The sequence below is a fragment of the Oncorhynchus mykiss genome, chromosome 7 (genome assembly GCF_057628025.1).
Source record: "Oncorhynchus mykiss isolate SJ-2025 chromosome 7, ASM5762802v1, whole genome shotgun sequence".
Lineage (NCBI taxonomy): Eukaryota > Metazoa > Chordata > Actinopteri > Salmoniformes > Salmonidae > Oncorhynchus > Oncorhynchus mykiss.
This window is the reverse complement of record NC_143028.1, coordinates 9,870,001-9,890,965: the sequence shown is the minus strand read 5'-3', so window position 1 is coordinate 9,890,965 and position 20,965 is coordinate 9,870,001. Positions and strand designations below refer to the sequence as shown.

Sequence of the window (20,965 nt, the reverse complement as noted above, 5' to 3'; positions counted from 1 at the left end):
TATGTGTCTGTTGTCCAATATTAATAATGTGATATGTGTCTGTAGTCCAATATTAATAATGTGATATGTGTCTGTAGTCCAATAATAACAATGTGATATATGTCTGTAGTCCTGTATTAATCATGTGATATGTGTCTGTAGTCCAATATTAATAATGTGATATGTGTCTGTAGTCCAATATTAATAATGTGATATGTGTCTGTAGTCCTGAATTAATAATGTGTCTGTAGTCCTGTAATAACAATGTGATATATGTCTGTAGTCTTGTATTAACAATGTGATATGTGTCTGTAGTCCTGTATTAACAATGTGTTGTATCTGTAGTCCTCTATTAATCATGTGATATTTGTCTGTAAGCCAAAATTAATAATGTGATATGTGTCTGTAGTCCTCTATTAATCACGTGATATGTGTCTGTAGTCCTGTATTCATAATGTGATGTATGTATATAGTCCAATATTAAAAATGTGATGTGTCTGTAGTCCTATATTAATAATATGATATGTGTCTGTAGTCCAATATTATTCATGTGATATGTGTCTGTAGTCCTGTATTAATAATATGATATGTGTCTGTAGTCCAATATTAATAATATGATATGTGTCTGTAGTCCAATATTAATAATGTGATATGTGTCTGTAGTCCTGTATTAATAATATGATATGTGTCTGTGGTCCAATATTAACAATGTGATATGTCTGTAGTCCTGTATTAATAATGTGATATGTGTCTGTAATCCTGCATTATCAATGTGATATCTGTCTGTAGTTCTCTATTAATCATGTGATATGTGTGTGTAGTCCAATATGAATAATGTGATATGTGTCTGTATGCCTGCATTAGTAATATGATATGTGTCTGTAGTCCTGCATTGGTAATGTGATATGTGTCTGTAGTACTCTATTAATCATGCGATATGTGTCTGTAGTCAAATATGAATAATGTGATATGTGTCTGTATGCCTGCATTAGTAATGTGATATGTCTGGGGTCCTGCATTGGTAATGTGATATGTGTCTGTAGTCCTCTTTTAATAATGTGATATGTGTCTGTAGTCCTGTATAAATATTGTGATATGTGTCTGTAGTCCTGTATTAACAATGTGATATGTGTCTGTAGTCCTGTATTAACAATGTGTTGTATCTGTAGTCCTCTATTAATCATGTGATATTTGTCTGTAAGCCAAAATTAATAATGTGATATGTGTCTGTAGTCCTCTATTAATCACGTGATATGTGTCTGTAGTCCTGTATGAACAATGTGATATGTGTCTGTAGTCCTCTATTAATCACGTGATATGTGTCTGTAGTCCTGTATTCATAATGTGATGTATGTATATAGTCCAATATTAAAAATGTGATGTGTCTGTAGTCCTATATTAATAATATGATATGTGTCTGTAGTCCAATATTATTCATGTGATATGTGTCTGTAGTCCTGTATTAATAATATGATATGTGTCTGTAGTCGTGTATTAATAATATGATATGTGTCTGTAGTCCAATATTAATAATGTGATATGTGTCTGTAGTCCTGTATTAATAATATGATATGTGTCTGTGGTCCAATATTAACAAAGAGATATGTCTGTAGTCCTGTATTAATAATGTGATATGTGTCTGTAATCCTGCATTATCAATGTGATATCTGTCTGTAGTTCTCTATTAATCATGTGATATGTGTGTGTAGTCCAATATGAATAATGTGATATGTGTCTGTATGCCTGCATTAGTAATATGATATGTGTCTGTAGTCCTGCATTGGTAATGTGATATGTGTCTGTAGTACTCTATTAATCATGCGATATGTGTCTGTAGTCAAATATGAATAATGTGATATGTGTCTGTATGCCTGCATTAGTAATGTGATATGTCTGGGGTCCTGCATTGGTAATGTGATATGTGTCTGTAGTCCTCTTTTAATAATGTGATATGTGTCTGTAGTCCTGTATAAATATTGTGATATGTGTCTGTAGTCCTGTATTAACAATGTGATATGTGTCTGTAGTCCTGTATTAATAACGTGATATGTGTCTGTAGTCCAATATTGATAATGTGATATGTGTCTGTAGTCCTGTATTAATAATGTGATATGTGTCTGTAGTCCTGTATTAACAATGTGATATGTGTCTGTAGTCCTCTATTAATCATGTGATATGTGTCTCTAGTCCAATATTAATAATGTGATATGTGTCTGTAGTCCTGTATTAACTATGTGTTGTGTCTGTAGTCCTCTCTTCATCATGTGATATGTGTCTGTAGTCCAATATTAATAATGTGAAATGTGTCTGTAGTCCTGTATTAGTAATGTGTTATGTGTCTGTGGTCCTCTATTACTCATGTGATATGTGTCTTTAGTCCAATATTAATAATGTGATATGTGTCTGTAGTCCTGTTTTCATAATGTGATATGTGTCTGTAGTCCTGTATTAAACATGTGATATGTGTCTGTATGCCTGCATTAGTAATATGATATGTGTCTGTAGTCCTGCATTACTAATGTGATATGTCTGGGGTCCTGTATTAATAATGTGATGTATCTCTAATTCTGTAATAAACATGTGATATGTGTCTGTAGACCTGCATTAGTAATGTGATGTGTCTGTAGACCTGCATTAGTAATGTGATATGTGTCTGTAGACCTACATTGGTAATGTGATATGTGTCTCTAGTCCTCGATTAGTAATGTGATATGTGTCTGTAGTCCTGTATTAATAATGTGATATGTGTCTGTAGTCCTGTATTAATAATGTGATATGTGTCTGTAGTCATGTATTAATGCTGTAATATGTCTGTCGTTTTCTAGGTGCGATCATCTCTCTACAGGCAGCAGCTGTTTGTAGCCCTGATGATGCATTTCTCACAACAACTGTCTGGAATTAACGCTGTGAGTTACTGAGAAAACGGGGGAGAGAGGGAACAACTGTCTGGAATGAACGCTGTGAGTGAGAGAAAGAGGGAAAAGCTGTCTGGAATCAACGCTGTGAGTTGCGGAGAGAGAGGGAACAACTGTCTGGAATCAACGCTGTGAGTTAGAGAAAGAGGGAACAACTGTCTGGAATCAACGCTGTGAGATGCGGAGAGAGAGAGAACAACTACCTGGAATCAACACTGTGAGTTGCTGAGAAACATGGAACAACTGTCTGGAATCAACGCTGTGAGTAACTGAGAAACATGGAACCACTGTCTGGAATCAACACTGTGAGTTAGAGAAAGAGGGAACAACTGTCTGGAATCAACACTGTGAGTTAGAGAAAGAGGGAACAACTGTCTGGAATCAACACTGTGAGTTGCGGAGAGAGAGAGGGAACAACTGTCTGGAATCAACGCTGTGAGTTCCTGAGAAACAGGGAACCACTGTCTGGAAATCAACGCTGTGAGTTAGAGAAAGAGGGAACAACTGTCTGGAATCAACGCTGTGAGTTGCTGAGAAACAGGGAACAACTGTCTGGAATCAACACTGTGAGTTGCGGAGAGAGAGAGGGAACAACTGTCTGGAGTCAACGCAGTGAGTTGCTGAGGAACAGGGAACAACTGTCTGGATTCAACGCTGTGAGTTGCGGAGAGAGAGGGGGAACAACTGTCTGGAATCAACACTGTGAGATGCTGAGAAACAGGGAACAACTGTCTGGAATCAACGCTGTGAGATGCGGAGAGAGAGGGGGAGAGAGGGAACAACTGTCTGGATTCAACGCTGTGAGATGCGGAGAGAGAGGGGGAACAACTGTCTGGAATCAACACTGTGAGATGCTGGGAAACAGGGAACAACTGTCTGGAATCAACGCTGTGAGATGCTGAGAAACAGGGAACAACTGTCTGGAATCAACGCTGTGAGATGCTGAGAAACAGGAAACAACTGTCTGGAATCAACGCTGTGAGATGCTGAGAGAGAGGGAACAACTGTCTGGAATCAACACTGTGAGATGCTGAGAAACAGGGAACAACTGTCTGGAATCAACGCTGTGAGATGCTGAGAGAGAGGGAACAACTGTCTGGAATCAACACTGTGAGTTGCTGAGAAACAGGGAACAACTACCTGGAATCAACACTGTGAGTTGCTGAGAAACAGGGAACAACTACCTGGAATCAACACTGTGAGTTGCTGAGAAACAGGGAACAACTGTCTGGAATCAACACTGTGAGTTGCTGAGAAACAGGGAACAACTACCTGGAATCAACACTGTGAGTTGCTGAGAAACAGGGAACAACTGTCTGGAATCACACTGTGAGTTAGAGTAAGAGGAAACAACTGTCTGGAATCAATGCTGTGAGATGCTGAGAAACAGGGAACAACTGTCTGGAATCAACACTGTGAGTTGTGGAGAGAGAGAGTGAACAACTGCCTGGAATCAACACTGTGAGTTGCTGAGAAACAGGGAACAACTGTCTGGAATCAACGCCGTGAGTAACTGAGAAACAGGGAACAACTGTCTGGAATTAAAGCTGTGAGTTACTGAGAGAGAGGGAACATCTGTCTGGAATCGACGCTGTGAGTAACTGAGAAACAGGGAACAACTGTCTGGAATTAACGCTGTGAGTTGCTGAGAAACAGGGAACAACTGTCTGTAATCAACGCTGTGAGTAACTGAGAAACAGGGAACAACTGTCTGGAATCAACGCTGTGAGTACCTGAGAAACAGGGCACAACTGTCTGGAATTAACACTGTGAGTTACTGAGAAAACGGGGGAGAGAGGGAACAACTGTCTGGAATCAACGCTGTGAGAAACTGAGAAACAGGGAACAACTGTCTGGAATTAACGCTGTGTGTAACTGAGAAGCAGGGAACAACTGTCTGGAATCATTGCTGTGTGTAACTGAGAAACAGGGAACAACTGTCTGAAATCAACGCTGTGAGTGAGAGAAAGAGGGAACAACTGTCTGGAATCAACGCTGTGAGTTGCGGAGAGAGAGGGAAAAACTGTCTGGAATCAACGCTGTGAGTTAAGGAGAGAGAGGGAACAACTGTCTGGAATCAACGCTGTGAGTTGCGGAGAGAGAGGGAACAACTGTCTGGAATCAACGCTATGAGATGCGGAGAGAGAGAGGGAACAACTGTCTGGAATCAACGCTGTGAGTTGCGGAGAGAGAGGGAACAACTGTCTGGAATCAACACTGTGAGTTGCGGAGAGAGAGAGGGAACAACTGTCTGGAATCAACGCTGTGAGTTGCTGAGAAACAGGGAACCACTGTCTGGAAATCAACGCTGTGAGTTAGAGAAAGAGGGAACAACTGTCTGGAATCAACGCTGTGAGTTGCTGAGAAACAGGGAACAACTGTCTGGAATCAACACTGTGAGTTGCGGAGAGAGAGAGGGAACAACTGTCTGGAGTCAACGCAGTGAGTTGCTGAGGAACAGGGAACAACTGTCTGGATTCAACGCTGTGAGTTGCGGAGAGAGAGGGGGAACAACTGTCTGGAATCAACACTGTGAGATGCTGAGAAACAGGGAACAACTGTCTGGAATCAACGCTGTGAGATGCGGAGAGAGAGGGGGAGAGAGGGAACAACTGTCTGGATTCAACGCTGTGAGATGCGGAGAGAGAGGGGGAACAACTGTCTGGAATCAACACTGTGAGATGCTGGGAAACAGGGAACAACTGTCTGGAATCAACGCTGTGAGATGCTGAGAAACAGGGAACAACTGTCTGGAATCAACGCTGTGAGATGCTGAGAAACAGGAAACAACTGTCTGGAATCAACGCTGTGAGATGCTGAGAGAGAGGGAACAACTGTCTGGAATCAACACTGTGAGATGCTGAGAAACAGGGAACAACTGTCTTGAATCAACACTGTGAGTTGCTGAGAAACAGGGAACAACTACCTGGAATCAACACTGTGAGTTGCTGAGAAACAGGGAACAACTACCTGGAATCAACACTGTGAGTTGCTGAGAAACAGGGAACAACTGTCTGGAATCACACTGTGAGTTAGAGTAAGAGGAAACAACTGTCTGGAATCAACGCTGTGAGATGCTGAGAAACAGGGAACAACTGTCTGGAATCAACACTGTGAGTTGTGGAGAGAGAGAGTGAACAACTGCCTGGAATCAACACTGTGAGTTGCTGAGAAACAGGGAACAACTGTCTGGAATCAACGCCGTGAGTAACTGAGAAACAGGGAACAACTGTCTGGAATTAAAGCTGTGAGTTACTGAGAGAGAGGGAACATCTGTCTGGAATCGACGCTGTGAGTAACTGAGAAACAGGGAACAACTGTCTGGAATTAACGCTGTGAGTTGCTGAGAAACAGGGAACAACTGTCTGTAATCAACGCTGTGAGTAACTGAGAAACAGGGAACAACTGTCTGGAATCAACGCTGTGAGTACCTGAGAAACAGGGCACAACTGTCTGGAATTAACACTGTGAGTTACTGAGAAAACGGGGGAGAGAGGGAACAACTGTCTGGAATCAACGCTGTGAGAAACTGAGAAACAGGGAACAACTGTCTGGAATTAACGCTGTGTGTAACTGAGAAGCAGGGAACAACTGTCTGGAATCATTGCTGTGTGTAACTGAGAAACAGGGAACAACTGTCTGAAATCAACGCTGTGAGTGAGAGAAAGAGGGAACAACTGTCTGGAATCAACGCTGTGAGTTGCGGAGAGAGAGGGAAAAACTGTCTGGAATCAACGCTGTGAGTTGCGGAGAGAGAGGGAACAACTGTCTGGAATCAACGCTGTGAGTTGCGGAGAGAGAGGGAACAACTGTCTGGAATCAACGCTATGAGATGCGGAGAGAGAGAGGGAACAACTGTCTGGAATCAACGCTGTGAGTTGCGGAGAGAGAGGGAACAACTGTCTGGAATCAACACTGTGAGTTGCGGAGAGAGAGAGGGAACAACTGTCTGGAATCAACGCTGTGAGTTGCTGAGAAACAGGGAACAACTGTCTGGAATCAACGCTGTGAGTTAGAGAAACAGGGAACAACTGTCTGGAATCAACGCTGTGAGATGCGGAGAGAGAGGGAACAACTGTCTGGAATCAACGCTGTGAGTTGCTGAGAAACAGGGAACAACTCTCTGGATTCAACGCTGTGAGTTGCGGAGAGAGAGGGGGAACAACTGTCTGGAATCAACACTGTGAGTTGCTGAGGAACAGGGAACAACTGTCTGGATTCAACGCTGTGAGATGCTGAGAAACAGGGAACAACTGTCTGGAATCAACGCTGTGAGATGCGGAGAGAGAGGGAACAACTGTCTGGAATCAACGCTGTGAGTTGCTGAGGAACAGGGAACAACTGTCTGGATTCAACGCTGTGAGTTGCGGAGAGAGAGGGGGAACAACTGTCTGGAATCAACACTGTGAGATGCTGAGAAACAGGGAACAACTGTCTGGAATCAACGCTGTGAGATGCGGAGAGAGAGGGGGAGAGAGGGAACAACTGTCTGGATTCAACGCTGTGAGATGCGGAGAGAGAGGGGGAACAACTGTCTGGAATCAACACTGTGAGATGCTGGGAAACAGGGAACAACTGTCTGGAATCAACGCTGTGAGATGCTGAGAAACAGGGAACAACTGTCTGGAATCAACGCTGTGAGATGCTGAGAAACAGGGAACAACTGTCTGGAATCAACGCTGTGAGATGCTGAGAGAGAGGGAACAACTGTCTGGAATCAACACTGTGAGATGCTGAGAAACAGGGAACAACTGTCTGGAATCAACTCTGTGAGATGCTGAGAGAGAGGGAACAACTGTCCTGAATCAACACTGTGAGTTGCTGAGAAACAGGGAACAACTACCTGGAATCAACACTGTGAGTTGCTGAGAAACAGGGAACAACTGTCTGGAATCACACTGTGAGTTAGAGTAAGAGGAAACAACTGTCTGGAATCAACGCTGTGAGATGCTGAGAAACAGGGAACAACTGTCTGGAATCAACACTGTGAGTTGTGGAGAGAGAGGGAACAACTGTCTGGAATCAACACTGTGAGTTGTGGAGAGAGAGGGAACAACTGTCTGGAATCAACGCTGTGAGATGCTGAGAAACAGGGAACAAATGTCTGGAATCAACACTGTGAGTTGCTGAGAAACAGGGAACAACTGTCTGGAATCAACGCTGTGAGTAACTGAGAAACAGGGAACAACTGTCTGGAATTAAAGCTGTGAGTTACTGAGAGAGAGGGAACATCTGTCTGGAATCGACGCTGTGAGTAACTGAGAAACAGGGAACAACTGTCTGGAATTAACGCTGTGAGTTGCTGAGAAACAGGGAACAACTGTCTGGAATCAACGCTGTGAGTAACTGAGAAACAGGGAACAACTGTCTGGAATCAACGCTGTGAGTACCTGAGAAACAGGGAACAACTGTCTGGAATTAACACTGTGAGTTACTGAGAAAACGGGGGAGAGAGGGAACAACTGTCTGGAATCAACGCTGTGAGAAACTGAGAAACAGGGAACAACTGTCTGGAATCATCGCTGTGTGTAACTGAGAAACAGGGAACAACTGTCTGAAATCAACACTGTGAGTGAGAGAAAGAGGGAACAACTGTCTGGAATCAACGCTGTGAGTTGCGGAGAGAGAGGGAACAACTGTCTGGAATCAACGCTGTGAGTTGCGGAGAGAGAGGGAACAACTGTCTGGAATCAACGCTGTGAGTTGCGGAGAGAGAGGGAACAACTGTCTGGAATCAACGCTGTGAGTTGCGGAGAGAGAGGGAACAACTGTCTGGAATCAACGCTATGAGATGCAGAGAGAGAGAGGGAACAACTGTCTGGAATCAACGCTGTGAGTTGCGGAGAGAGAGGGAACAACTGTCTGGAATCAACACTGTGAGTTGCGGAGAGAGAGAGGGAACAACTGTCTGGAATCAACGCTGTGAGTTGCTGAGAAACAGGGAACAACTGTCTGGAATCAACGCTGTGAGTTAGAGAAACAGGGAACAACTGTCTGGAATCAACGCTGTGAGATGCGGAGAGAGAGGGAACAACTGTCTGGAATCAACGCTGTGAGTTGCTGAGAAACAGGGAACAACTGTCTGGATTCAACGCTGTGAGTTGCGGAGAGAGAGGGGGAACAACTGTCTGGAATCAACACTGTGAGATGCTGAGAAACAGGGAACAACTGTCTGGAATCAACGCTGTGAGATGCGGAGAGAGAGAGGGAGAGAGGGAACAACTGTCTGGATTCAACGCTGTGAGATGCGGAGAGAGAGGGGGAACAACTGTCTGGAATCAACACTGTGAGATGCTGGGAAACAGGGAACAACTGTCTGGAATCAACGCTGTGAGATGCTGAGAAACAGGGAACAACTGTCTGGAATCAACGCTGTGAGATGCTGAGAAACAGGGAACAACTACCTGGAATCAACACTGTGAGTTGCTGAGAAACAGGGAACAACTGTCTGGAATCAACGCTGTGAGATGCTGAGAAAAAGGGAACAACTGTCTGGAATCAACGCTGTGAGATGCTGAGAAACAGGGAACAACTACCTGGAATCAACACTGTGAGTTGCTGAGAAACAGGGAACAACTGTCTGGAATCACACTGTGAGTTGCTGAGAAACAGGGAACAACTGTCTGGAATTAACGCTGTGAGTTGCTGAGAAACAGGGAACAACTGTCTGGAATTAACGCTGTGAGTTAGAGAAACAGGGAACAACTGTCTGGAATTAACGCTGTGTGTAACTGAGAAGCAGGGAACAACTGTCTGGAATCATCGCTGTGTGTAACTGAGAAACAGGGAACAACTGTCTGAAATCAACGCTGTGAGTGAGAGAAAGAGGGAACAACTGTCTGGAATCAACGCTGTGAGTTGCGGAGAGAGAGGGAACAACTGTCTGGAATCAACGCTGTGAGTTGCGGAGAGAGAGGGAACAACTGTATGGAATCAACGCTGTGAGTTGCGGAGAGAGAGGGAACAACTGTCTGGAATCAACGCTGTGAGATGCGGAGAGAGAGAGGGAACAACTGTCTGGAATCAACGCTGTGAGTTGCGGAGAGAGAGGGAACAACTGTCTGGAATCAACACTGTGAGTTGCGGAGAGAGAGAGGGAACAACTGTCTGGAATCAACGCTGTGAGTTGCTGAGAAACAGGGAACAACTGTCTGGAATCAACGCTGTGAGTTAGAGAAAGAGGGAACAACTGTCTGGATTCAACGCTGTGAGTTAGAGAAAGAGGGAACACCTGTCTGGAATCAACACTGTGAGATGCGGAGAGAGAGAGAACAACTACCTGGAATCAACGCTGTGAGATGCGGAGAGAGAGAGAACAACTACCTGGAATCAACACTGTGAGATACGGAGAGAGAGAGAACAACTACCTGGAATCAACGCTGTGAGATGCGGAGAGAGAGGGGGAACAACTGTCTGGAATCAACACTGTGAGATGCTGGGAAACATGGAACAACTGTCTGGAATCAACGCTGTGAGATGCTGAGAAACAGGGAACAACTGTCTGGAATCAACGCTGTGAGATGCTGAGAAACAGGGAACAACTACCTGGAATCAACACTGTGAGTTGCTGAGAAACAGGGAACAACTGTCTGGAATCAACGCTGTGAGATGCTGAGAAACAGGGAACAACTGTCTGGAATCAACGCTGTGAGATGCTGAGAAACAGGGAACAACTACCTGGAATCAACACTGTGAGTTGCTGAGAAACAGGGAACAACTGTCTGGAATCACACTGTGAGTTGCTGAGAAACAGGGAACAACTGTCTGGAATTAACGCTGTGAGTTAGAGAAACAGGGAACAACTGTCTGGAATTAACGCTGTGTGTAACTGAGAAGCAGGGAACAACTGTCTGGAATCATCGCTGTGTGTAACTGAGAAACAGGGAACAACTGTCTGGAATCAACGCTGTGAGTTGCGGAGAGAGAGGGAACAACTGTCTGGAATCAACGCTGTGAGTTGCGGAGAGAGAGGGAACAACTGTATGGAATCAACGCTGTGAGTTGCGGAGAGAGAGGGAACAACTGTCTGGAATCAACGCTGTGAGATGCGGAGAGAGAGAGGGAACAACTGTCTGGAATCAACGCTGTGAGTTGCGGAGAGAGAGGGAACAACTGTCTGGAATCAACACTGTGAGTTGCGGAGAGAGAGAGGGAACAACTGTCTGGAATCAACGCTGTGAGTTGCTGAGAAACAGGGAACAACTGTCTGGAATCAACGCTGTGAGTTAGAGAAAGAGGGAACAACTGTCTGGATTCAACGCTGTGAGTTAGAGAAAGAGGGAACACCTGTCTGGAATCAACACTGTGAGATGCGGAGAGAGAGAGAACAACTACCTGGAATCAACGCTGTGAGATGCGGAGAGAGAGAAAACAACTACCTGGAATCAACACTGTGAGATACGGAGAGAGAGAGAACAACTACCTGGAATCAACGCTGTGAGATGCGGAGAGAGAGAGAACAACTGTCTGGAATCAACGCTGTGAGTTGCTGAGAAACAGGGAACAACTCTCTGGATTCAACGCTGTGAGTTGCGGAGAGAGAGGGGGAACAACTGTCTGGAATCAACACTGTGAGTTGCTGAGGAACAGGGAACAACTGTCTGGATTCAACGCTGTGAGATGCTGAGAAACAGGGAACAACTGTCTGGAATCAACGCTGTGAGATGCGGAGAGAGAGGGAACAACTGTCTGGAATCAACGCTGTGAGTTGCTGAGGAACAGGGAACAACTGTCTGGATTCAACGCTGTGAGTTGCGGAGAGAGAGGGGGAACAACTGTCTGGAATCAACACTGTGAGATGCTGAGAAACAGGGAACAACTGTCTGGAATCAACGCTGTGAGATGCGGAGAGAGAGGGGGAGAGAGGGAACAACTGTCTGGATTCAACGCTGTGAGATGCGGAGAGAGAGGGGGAACAACTGTCTGGAATCAACACTGTGAGATGCTGGGAAACAGGGAACAACTGTCTGGAATCAACGCTGTGAGATGCTGAGAAACAGGGAACAACTGTCTGGAATCAACGCTGTGAGATGCTGAGAAACAGGGAACAACTGTCTGGAATCAACGCTGTGAGATGCTGAGAGAGAGGGAACAACTGTCTGGAATCAACACTGTGAGATGCTGAGAAACAGGGAACAACTGTCTGGAATCAACTCTGTGAGATGCTGAGAGAGAGGGAACAACTGTCCTGAATCAACACTGTGAGTTGCTGAGAAACAGGGAACAACTACCTGGAATCAACACTGTGAGTTGCTGAGAAACAGGGAACAACTGTCTGGAATCACACTGTGAGTTAGAGTAAGAGGAAACAACTGTCTGGAATCAACGCTGTGAGATGCTGAGAAACAGGGAACAACTGTCTGGAATCAACACTGTGAGTTGTGGAGAGAGAGGGAACAACTGTCTGGAATCAACACTGTGAGTTGTGGAGAGAGAGGGAACAACTGTCTGGAATCAACGCTGTGAGATGCTGAGAAACAGGGAACAAATGTCTGGAATCAACACTGTGAGTTGCTGAGAAACAGGGAACAACTGTCTGGAATCAACGCTGTGAGTAACTGAGAAACAGGGAACAACTGTCTGGAATTAAAGCTGTGAGTTACTGAGAGAGAGGGAACATCTGTCTGGAATCGACGCTGTGAGTAACTGAGAAACAGGGAACAACTGTCTGGAATTAACGCTGTGAGTTGCTGAGAAACAGGGAACAACTGTCTGGAATCAACGCTGTGAGTAACTGAGAAACAGGGAACAACTGTCTGGAATCAACGCTGTGAGTACCTGAGAAACAGGGAACAACTGTCTGGAATTAACACTGTGAGTTACTGAGAAAACGGGGGAGAGAGGGAACAACTGTCTGGAATCAACGCTGTGAGAAACTGAGAAACAGGGAACAACTGTCTGGAATCATCGCTGTGTGTAACTGAGAAACAGGGAACAACTGTCTGAAATCAACACTGTGAGTGAGAGAAAGAGGGAACAACTGTCTGGAATCAACGCTGTGAGTTGCGGAGAGAGAGGGAACAACTGTCTGGAATCAACGCTGTGAGTTGCGGAGAGAGAGGGAACAACTGTCTGGAATCAACGCTGTGAGTTGCGGAGAGAGAGGGAACAACTGTCTGGAATCAACGCTGTGAGTTGCGGAGAGAGAGGGAACAACTGTCTGGAATCAACGCTATGAGATGCAGAGAGAGAGAGGGAACAACTGTCTGGAATCAACGCTGTGAGTTGCGGAGAGAGAGGGAACAACTGTCTGGAATCAACACTGTGAGTTGCGGAGAGAGAGAGGGAACAACTGTCTGGAATCAACGCTGTGAGTTGCTGAGAAACAGGGAACAACTGTCTGGAATCAACGCTGTGAGTTAGAGAAACAGGGAACAACTGTCTGGAATCAACGCTGTGAGATGCGGAGAGAGAGGGAACAACTGTCTGGAATCAACGCTGTGAGTTGCTGAGAAACAGGGAACAACTGTCTGGATTCAACGCTGTGAGTTGCGGAGAGAGAGGGGGAACAACTGTCTGGAATCAACACTGTGAGATGCTGAGAAACAGGGAACAACTGTCTGGAATCAACGCTGTGAGATGCGGAGAGAGAGAGGGAGAGAGGGAACAACTGTCTGGATTCAACGCTGTGAGATGCGGAGAGAGAGGGGGAACAACTGTCTGGAATCAACACTGTGAGATGCTGGGAAACAGGGAACAACTGTCTGGAATCAACGCTGTGAGATGCTGAGAAACAGGGAACAACTGTCTGGAATCAACGCTGTGAGATGCTGAGAAACAGGGAACAACTACCTGGAATCAACACTGTGAGTTGCTGAGAAACAGGGAACAACTGTCTGGAATCAACGCTGTGAGATGCTGAGAAAAAGGGAACAACTGTCTGGAATCAACGCTGTGAGATGCTGAGAAACAGGGAACAACTACCTGGAATCAACACTGTGAGTTGCTGAGAAACAGGGAACAACTGTCTGGAATCACACTGTGAGTTGCTGAGAAACAGGGAACAACTGTCTGGAATTAACGCTGTGAGTTGCTGAGAAACAGGGAACAACTGTCTGGAATTAACGCTGTGAGTTAGAGAAACAGGGAACAACTGTCTGGAATTAACGCTGTGTGTAACTGAGAAGCAGGGAACAACTGTCTGGAATCATCGCTGTGTGTAACTGAGAAACAGGGAACAACTGTCTGAAATCAACGCTGTGAGTGAGAGAAAGAGGGAACAACTGTCTGGAATCAACGCTGTGAGTTGCGGAGAGAGAGGGAACAACTGTCTGGAATCAACGCTGTGAGTTGCGGAGAGAGAGGGAACAACTGTATGGAATCAACGCTGTGAGTTGCGGAGAGAGAGGGAACAACTGTCTGGAATCAACGCTGTGAGATGCGGAGAGAGAGAGGGAACAACTGTCTGGAATCAACGCTGTGAGTTGCGGAGAGAGAGGGAACAACTGTCTGGAATCAACACTGTGAGTTGCGGAGAGAGAGAGGGAACAACTGTCTGGAATCAACGCTGTGAGTTGCTGAGAAACAGGGAACAACTGTCTGGAATCAACGCTGTGAGTTAGAGAAAGAGGGAACAACTGTCTGGATTCAACGCTGTGAGTTAGAGAAAGAGGGAACACCTGTCTGGAATCAACACTGTGAGATGCGGAGAGAGAGAGAACAACTACCTGGAATCAACGCTGTGAGATGCGGAGAGAGAGAGAACAACTACCTGGAATCAACACTGTGAGATACGGAGAGAGAGAGAACAACTACCTGGAATCAACGCTGTGAGATGCGGAGAGAGAGGGGGAACAACTGTCTGGAATCAACACTGTGAGATGCTGGGAAACATGGAACAACTGTCTGGAATCAACGCTGTGAGATGCTGAGAAACAGGGAACAACTGTCTGGAATCAACGCTGTGAGATGCTGAGAAACAGGGAACAACTACCTGGAATCAACACTGTGAGTTGCTGAGAAACAGGGAACAACTGTCTGGAATCAACGCTGTGAGATGCTGAGAAACAGGGAACAACTGTCTGGAATCAACGCTGTGAGATGCTGAGAAACAGGGAACAACTACCTGGAATCAACACTGTGAGTTGCTGAGAAACAGGGAACAACTGTCTGGAATCACACTGTGAGTTGCTGAGAAACAGGGAACAACTGTCTGGAATTAACGCTGTGAGTTAGAGAAACAGGGAACAACTGTCTGGAATTAACGCTGTGTGTAACTGAGAAGCAGGGAACAACTGTCTGGAATCATCGCTGTGTGTAACTGAGAAACAGGGAACAACTGTCTGGAATCAACGCTGTGAGTTGCGGAGAGAGAGGGAACAACTGTCTGGAATCAACGCTGTGAGTTGCGGAGAGAGAGGGAACAACTGTATGGAATCAACGCTGTGAGTTGCGGAGAGAGAGGGAACAACTGTCTGGAATCAACGCTGTGAGATGCGGAGAGAGAGAGGGAACAACTGTCTGGAATCAACGCTGTGAGTTGCGGAGAGAGAGGGAACAACTGTCTGGAATCAACACTGTGAGTTGCGGAGAGAGAGAGGGAACAACTGTCTGGAATCAACGCTGTGAGTTGCTGAGAAACAGGGAACAACTGTCTGGAATCAACGCTGTGAGTTAGAGAAAGAGGGAACAACTGTCTGGATTCAACGCTGTGAGTTAGAGAAAGAGGGAACACCTGTCTGGAATCAACACTGTGAGATGCGGAGAGAGAGAGAACAACTACCTGGAATCAACGCTGTGAGATGCGGAGAGAGAGAAAACAACTACCTGGAATCAACACTGTGAGATACGGAGAGAGAGAGAACAACTACCTGGAATCAACGCTGTGAGATGCGGAGAGAGAGAGAACAACTACCTGGAATCAAAGCTGTGAGATGCGGAGAGAGAGGGGGAGAGAGGGAACAACTGTCTGGATTCAACGCTGTGAGATGCGGAGAGAGAGGGAACAACTGTCTGGAATCAACGCAGTGAGTTAGAGAAAGAGGGAACAACTGTCTGGAATCAACGCTGTGAGTTGCGGAGAGAGAGAGGGAACAACTGTCTGGAATCTACGCTGTGAGTTGGGGAGAGAGAGAGGGAACAACAGTCTGGAATCAACGCTGTGATTTCCTGAGAAACAGGGAACCACTGTCTGGAATAAACGCTGTGAGTTAGAGAAAGAGGGAACAACTGTCTGGAATCAACGCTGTGAGTTGCTGAGAAACATGGAACAACTGTCTGGAATCAACGTTGTGAAATGCGGAGAGAGAGGGAACAACTGTCTGGAATCAACGCTGTGAGATGCGGAGAGAGAGGGGGAGAGAGGGAACAACTGTCTGGAATCAACACTGTGAGATGAGGAGAGAGAGGGGGAGAGAGGGAACAACTGTCTGGAGTCAACACTGTGAGTTGCGGAGAGAGAGAGGGAACAACTGTCTGGAATCAACGCTGTGAGTTGTGGAGAGAGAGAGGGAACAACTGTCTGGAATCGACGCTGTGTGTTGCGGAGAGAGAGAGGAAACAACTGTCTGGAATCAACGCTGTGAGTTGCTGAGAAACAGGGAACAACTGCCTGGAATCAACGCTTTGAGTTGCGGAGAGAGAGAGGGAACAACTGCCTGGAATCAACGCTGTGAGTTGCGGAGAGAGAGACGGAACAACTGTCTGGAATCGACGCTGTGTGTTGCTGAGAGAGAGGGAACAACTGTCTGGAATCAACGCTGTGAGTTACTGAGAAACAGGGAACAACTGTCTAGAATCAACGCTGTGAGTTACTGAGAGAGAGGGATCAACTGTCTGGAATCAATGCTGTGAGTTACTGAGAAAGAGGGATCAACTGTCCGGATCCAACGCTGTGAGTTGCTGAGAGAGAGGGATCAACTGTCTGGAATCAATGCTGTGAGATACTGAGAAAGAGGGATCAACTGTCTGGATCCAACGCTGTGAGTAAATGAGAGAGAGGGATCAACTGTCTGGAATCAACGCTGTTAGTAAGTGAGAGATGGGGGGAGAGAGGGAACAACTGTCTGGAATCAACGCTGTGAGTTACTGAGAGAGAGGGAACAACTTTCTGGAATTAACACTGTGAGTTACAGAGAGAGAGGGAACAACTTTCTGGAATCAACGCTGAGAGAGGGGGAGAGAGAGGGGGAGAGAGGGAACAACTGTCTGGAATCAACACTGTGAGATGAGGAGAGAGAGGGGGAGAGAGGGAACAACTGTCTGGAGTCAACACTGTGAGTTGCGGAGAGAGAGAGGGAACAACTGTCTGGAATCAACGCTGTGAGTTGTGGAGAGAGAGAGGGAACAACTGTCTGGAATCGACGCTGTGTGTTGCGGAGAGAGAGAGGAAACAACTGTCTGGAATCAACGCTGTGAGTTGCTGAGAAACAGGGAACAACTGCCTGGAATCAACGCTTTGAGTTGCGGAGAGAGAGAGGGAACAACTGCCTGGAATCAACGCTGTGAGTTGCGGAGAGAGAGACGGAACAACTGTCTGGAATCGACGCTGTGTGTTGCTGAGAGAGAGGGAACAACTGTCTGGAATCAACGCTGTGAGTTACTGAGAAACAGGGAACAACTGTCTAGAATCAACGCTGTGAGTTACTGAGAGAGAGGGATCAACTGTCTGGAATCAATGTTGTGAGTTACTGAGAAAGAGGGATCAACTGTCCGGATCCAACGCTGTGAGTTGCTGAGAGAGAGGGATCAACTGTCTGGAATCAATGCTGTGAGATACTGAGAAAGAGGGATCAACTGTCTGGATCCAACGCTGTGAGTAAATGAGAGAGAGGGATCAACTGTCTGGAATCAACGCTGTTAGTAAGTGAGAGATGGGGGGAGAGAGGGAACAACTGTCTGGAATCAACGCTGTGAGTTACTGAGAGAGAGGGAACAACTTTCTGGAATTAACACTGTGAGTTACAGAGAGAGAGGGAACAACTTTCTGGAATCAACGCTGAGAGAGGGGGAGAGAGAGGGAACAACTGTCTGGAATCAACGCTGTTAGTAACTGAGAGAGAGGGAACAACTGTCTGGAATCAACGCTGTTAGTAACTGAGAGAGAGGGAATAACTGTCTGGAATCAACGCTGTTAGTAACTGAGAGGGGGGGGGAGAGAACAACTATCTGGAATCAACACTGTGAGTTACTGATAGAGAGGGAAGAACTGTCTGGAATCAATGCTGTGACTTACTGATAGAGAGGGAAGAACTGTCTGGAATCAATGCTATGACTTACTGAGAGAGAGGGAACAAATGTCTGGATTCACCGCTGTGAGTTACTGAGAAAGAGGGAACAACTGTCTGGAATCAATGGTGTGACTTACTGAGAGAGAGGGAACAACTGTCTGTAATCAATGCTGTGACTTACTGAGAGAGAGGGAACAAATGTCTGGATTCAACTCTGAGTTACTGAGAGAGAGGGAACAACTGTCTGTAATCAACTCTGAGTTACTGAGAGAGAGGGAACAACTGTCTGGAATCAACTCTGAGTTACTGAGAGAGAGGGAACAACTGTCTGGAATCAACACTGTGAGTTACAGAGAGGGAACAACTGTCTGGAATCAACTCTGAGTTACTGAGAGAGAGGTAACAAATGTCTGGATTCACCGCTGTGAGTAACTGAGAGAGAGGGAACAACTGTCTGTAATCAACTCTGAGTTACTGAGAGAGAGGGAACAACTGTCTGTAATCAACTCTGAGTTACTGAGAGAGAGGGAACAACTGTCTGGAATTAACTCTGAGTTACTGAGAGAGAGGGAACAACTGTCTGTAATCAACTCTGAGTTACTGAGAGAGAGGGAACAACTGTCTGTAATCAACGCTGTGAGTTACTGAGAAAGAGGGAACAACTGTCTTTAATCAACGCTGTGAGTTACTGAGAGAGAGGGAACAACAGTCTGTAATCAACGCTGTTAGTAACTGAGAGGGGGGGGGGGGGAGAGAACAACTATCTGGAATCAACACTGTGAGTTACTGATAGAGAGGGAAGAACTGTCTGGAATCAATGCTGTGACTTACTGATAGAGAGGGAAGAACTGTCTGGAATCAATGCTATGACTTACTGAGAGAGAGGGAACAAATGTCTGGATTCACCGCTGTGAGTTACTGAGAAAGAGGGAACAACTGTCTGGAATCAATGGTGTGACTTACTGAGAGAGAGGGAACAACTGTCTGTAATCAATGCTGTGACTTACTGAGAGAGAGGGAACAAATGTCTGGATTCAACTCTGAGTTACTGAGAGAGAGGGAACAACTGTCTGTAATCAACTCTGAGTTACTGAGAGAGAGGGAACAACTGTCTGGAATCAACTCTGAGTTACTGAGAGAGAGGGAACAACTGTCTGGAATCAACACTGTGAGTTACAGAGAGGGAACAACTGTCTGGAATCAACTCTGAGTTACTGAGAGAGAGGGAACAAATGTCTGGATTCACCGCTGTGAGTAACTGAGAGAGAGGGAACAACTGTCTGGAATCAACTCTGAGTTACTGAGAGAGAGGGAACAACTGTCTGTAATCAACTCTGAGTTACTGAGAGAGAGGGAACAACTGTCTGGAATCAACTCTGAGTTACTGAGAGAGAGGGAACAACAGTCTGTAATCAACTCTGAGTTACTGAGAGAGAGGGAACAACAGTCTGTAATCAACTCTGAGTTCCTGAGAGAGAGGAAACAACAGTCTGTAATCAACTCTGAGTTCCTGAGAGAGAGGGAACAACTGTCTGTAATCAACTCTGTGAGGTAATGAGAGGGAACAACTGTCTGGAATCAACATTGTGAGTTACTGAGAAAGAGGGAACAACTGTCTGGAATCAACATTGTGAGTTACTGAGAAAGAGGGAACAACTGTCTGTAATCAACGCTGTGAGTTACTGAGAAAGAGGGAACAACTGTCTGTAATCAACTCTGAGTTCCTGAGAGAGAGGGAACAACAGTCTGTAATCAACTCTGAGTTACTGAGAGAGAGGGAACAACAGTCTGTAATCAACTCTGAGTTCCTGAGAGAGAGGGAACAACTGTCTGTAATCAACTCTGTGAGGTACTGAGAGGGAACAACTGTCTGGAATCAACACTGTGAGGTGCTGAGAGGGAACAACTGTGTGTTGTCACCGCTGTGAGTTACTGAGAAAGAGGGAACAACTGTCTGTAATCAACTCTGTGAGGTACTGAGAGAGAGGGAACAACTGTCTGGAATCACCGCTGTGAGGTAATGAGAGAGAGGGAACAACTGTCTGGAATCACCACTGTGAGTTACTCAGAGAGAGGGGTAGAGAGGGAACAACTGTCTGGAATCAATGTTGTGAGTTACTGAGAGAGAGGGAACAACTGTCTGGAATCACCACTGTGAGTTACTGAGAGAGAGGGGTAGAGAGGGAACAACTGTCTGGAATCAACATTGTGAGTTACTGAGAGAGAGGGATCAACTGTCTGGAATCAATGCTGTGAGTTACTGAGAAAGAGGGACCAACTGTCTGGAATCAACACTGTGAGTTACTGAGAGAGAGGGAACAACTGTCTGGAATCAATGCTGTGAGTTACTGAGAAAGAGGGACCAACTGTCTGGAATCAACACTGTGAGTTACTGAGAGAGAGGGGGAGAGAGAACAACTGTCTAGAATCAACGCTGTGAGTTACTGAGAGAGAGGGAACAACTTTCTGGAATTAACACTGTGAGTTACAGAGAGAGAGGGAACAACTTTCTGGAATCAACGCTGAGAGAGGGGGAGAGAGAGGGAACAACTGTCTGGAATCAACGCTGTTAGTAACTGAGAGAGAGGGAACAACTGTCTGGAATCAACGCTGTTAGTAACTGAGAGAGAGGGAATAACTGTCTGGAATCAACGCTGTTAGTAACTGAGAGGGGGGGGGAGAGAACAACTATCTGGAATCAACACTGTGAGTTACTGATAGAGAGGGAAGAACTGTCTGGAATCAATGCTGTGACTTACTGAGAGAGAGGGAACAACTGTCTGTAATCAATGCTGTGACTTACTGAGAGAGAGGGAACAAATGTCTGGATTCAACTCTGAGTTACTGAGAGAGAGGGAACAACTGTCTGTAATCAACTCTGAGTTACTGAGAGAGAGGGAACAA

The 20,965-nt window shown here is 45.7% G+C and overlaps 1 protein-coding gene across 2 annotated transcripts in view; it reads left to right on the top strand.

Moving 5' to 3' along the window:
• The window catches only part of LOC110527388 (solute carrier family 2, facilitated glucose transporter member 2), a 40,617-nt gene that overhangs the window by 15,315 nt on the left and 4,337 nt on the right, over window positions 1-20,965 (top strand). For both annotated transcript variants that reach the window (XM_090240230.1, XM_036982705.2), the window contains exon 8: window positions 2,805-2,885. In XM_090240230.1, the coding sequence (XP_090096356.1) occupies window positions 2,805-2,885 (81 nt within the window). The remainder of the gene's footprint in view (window positions 1-2,804; window positions 2,886-20,965) is intronic.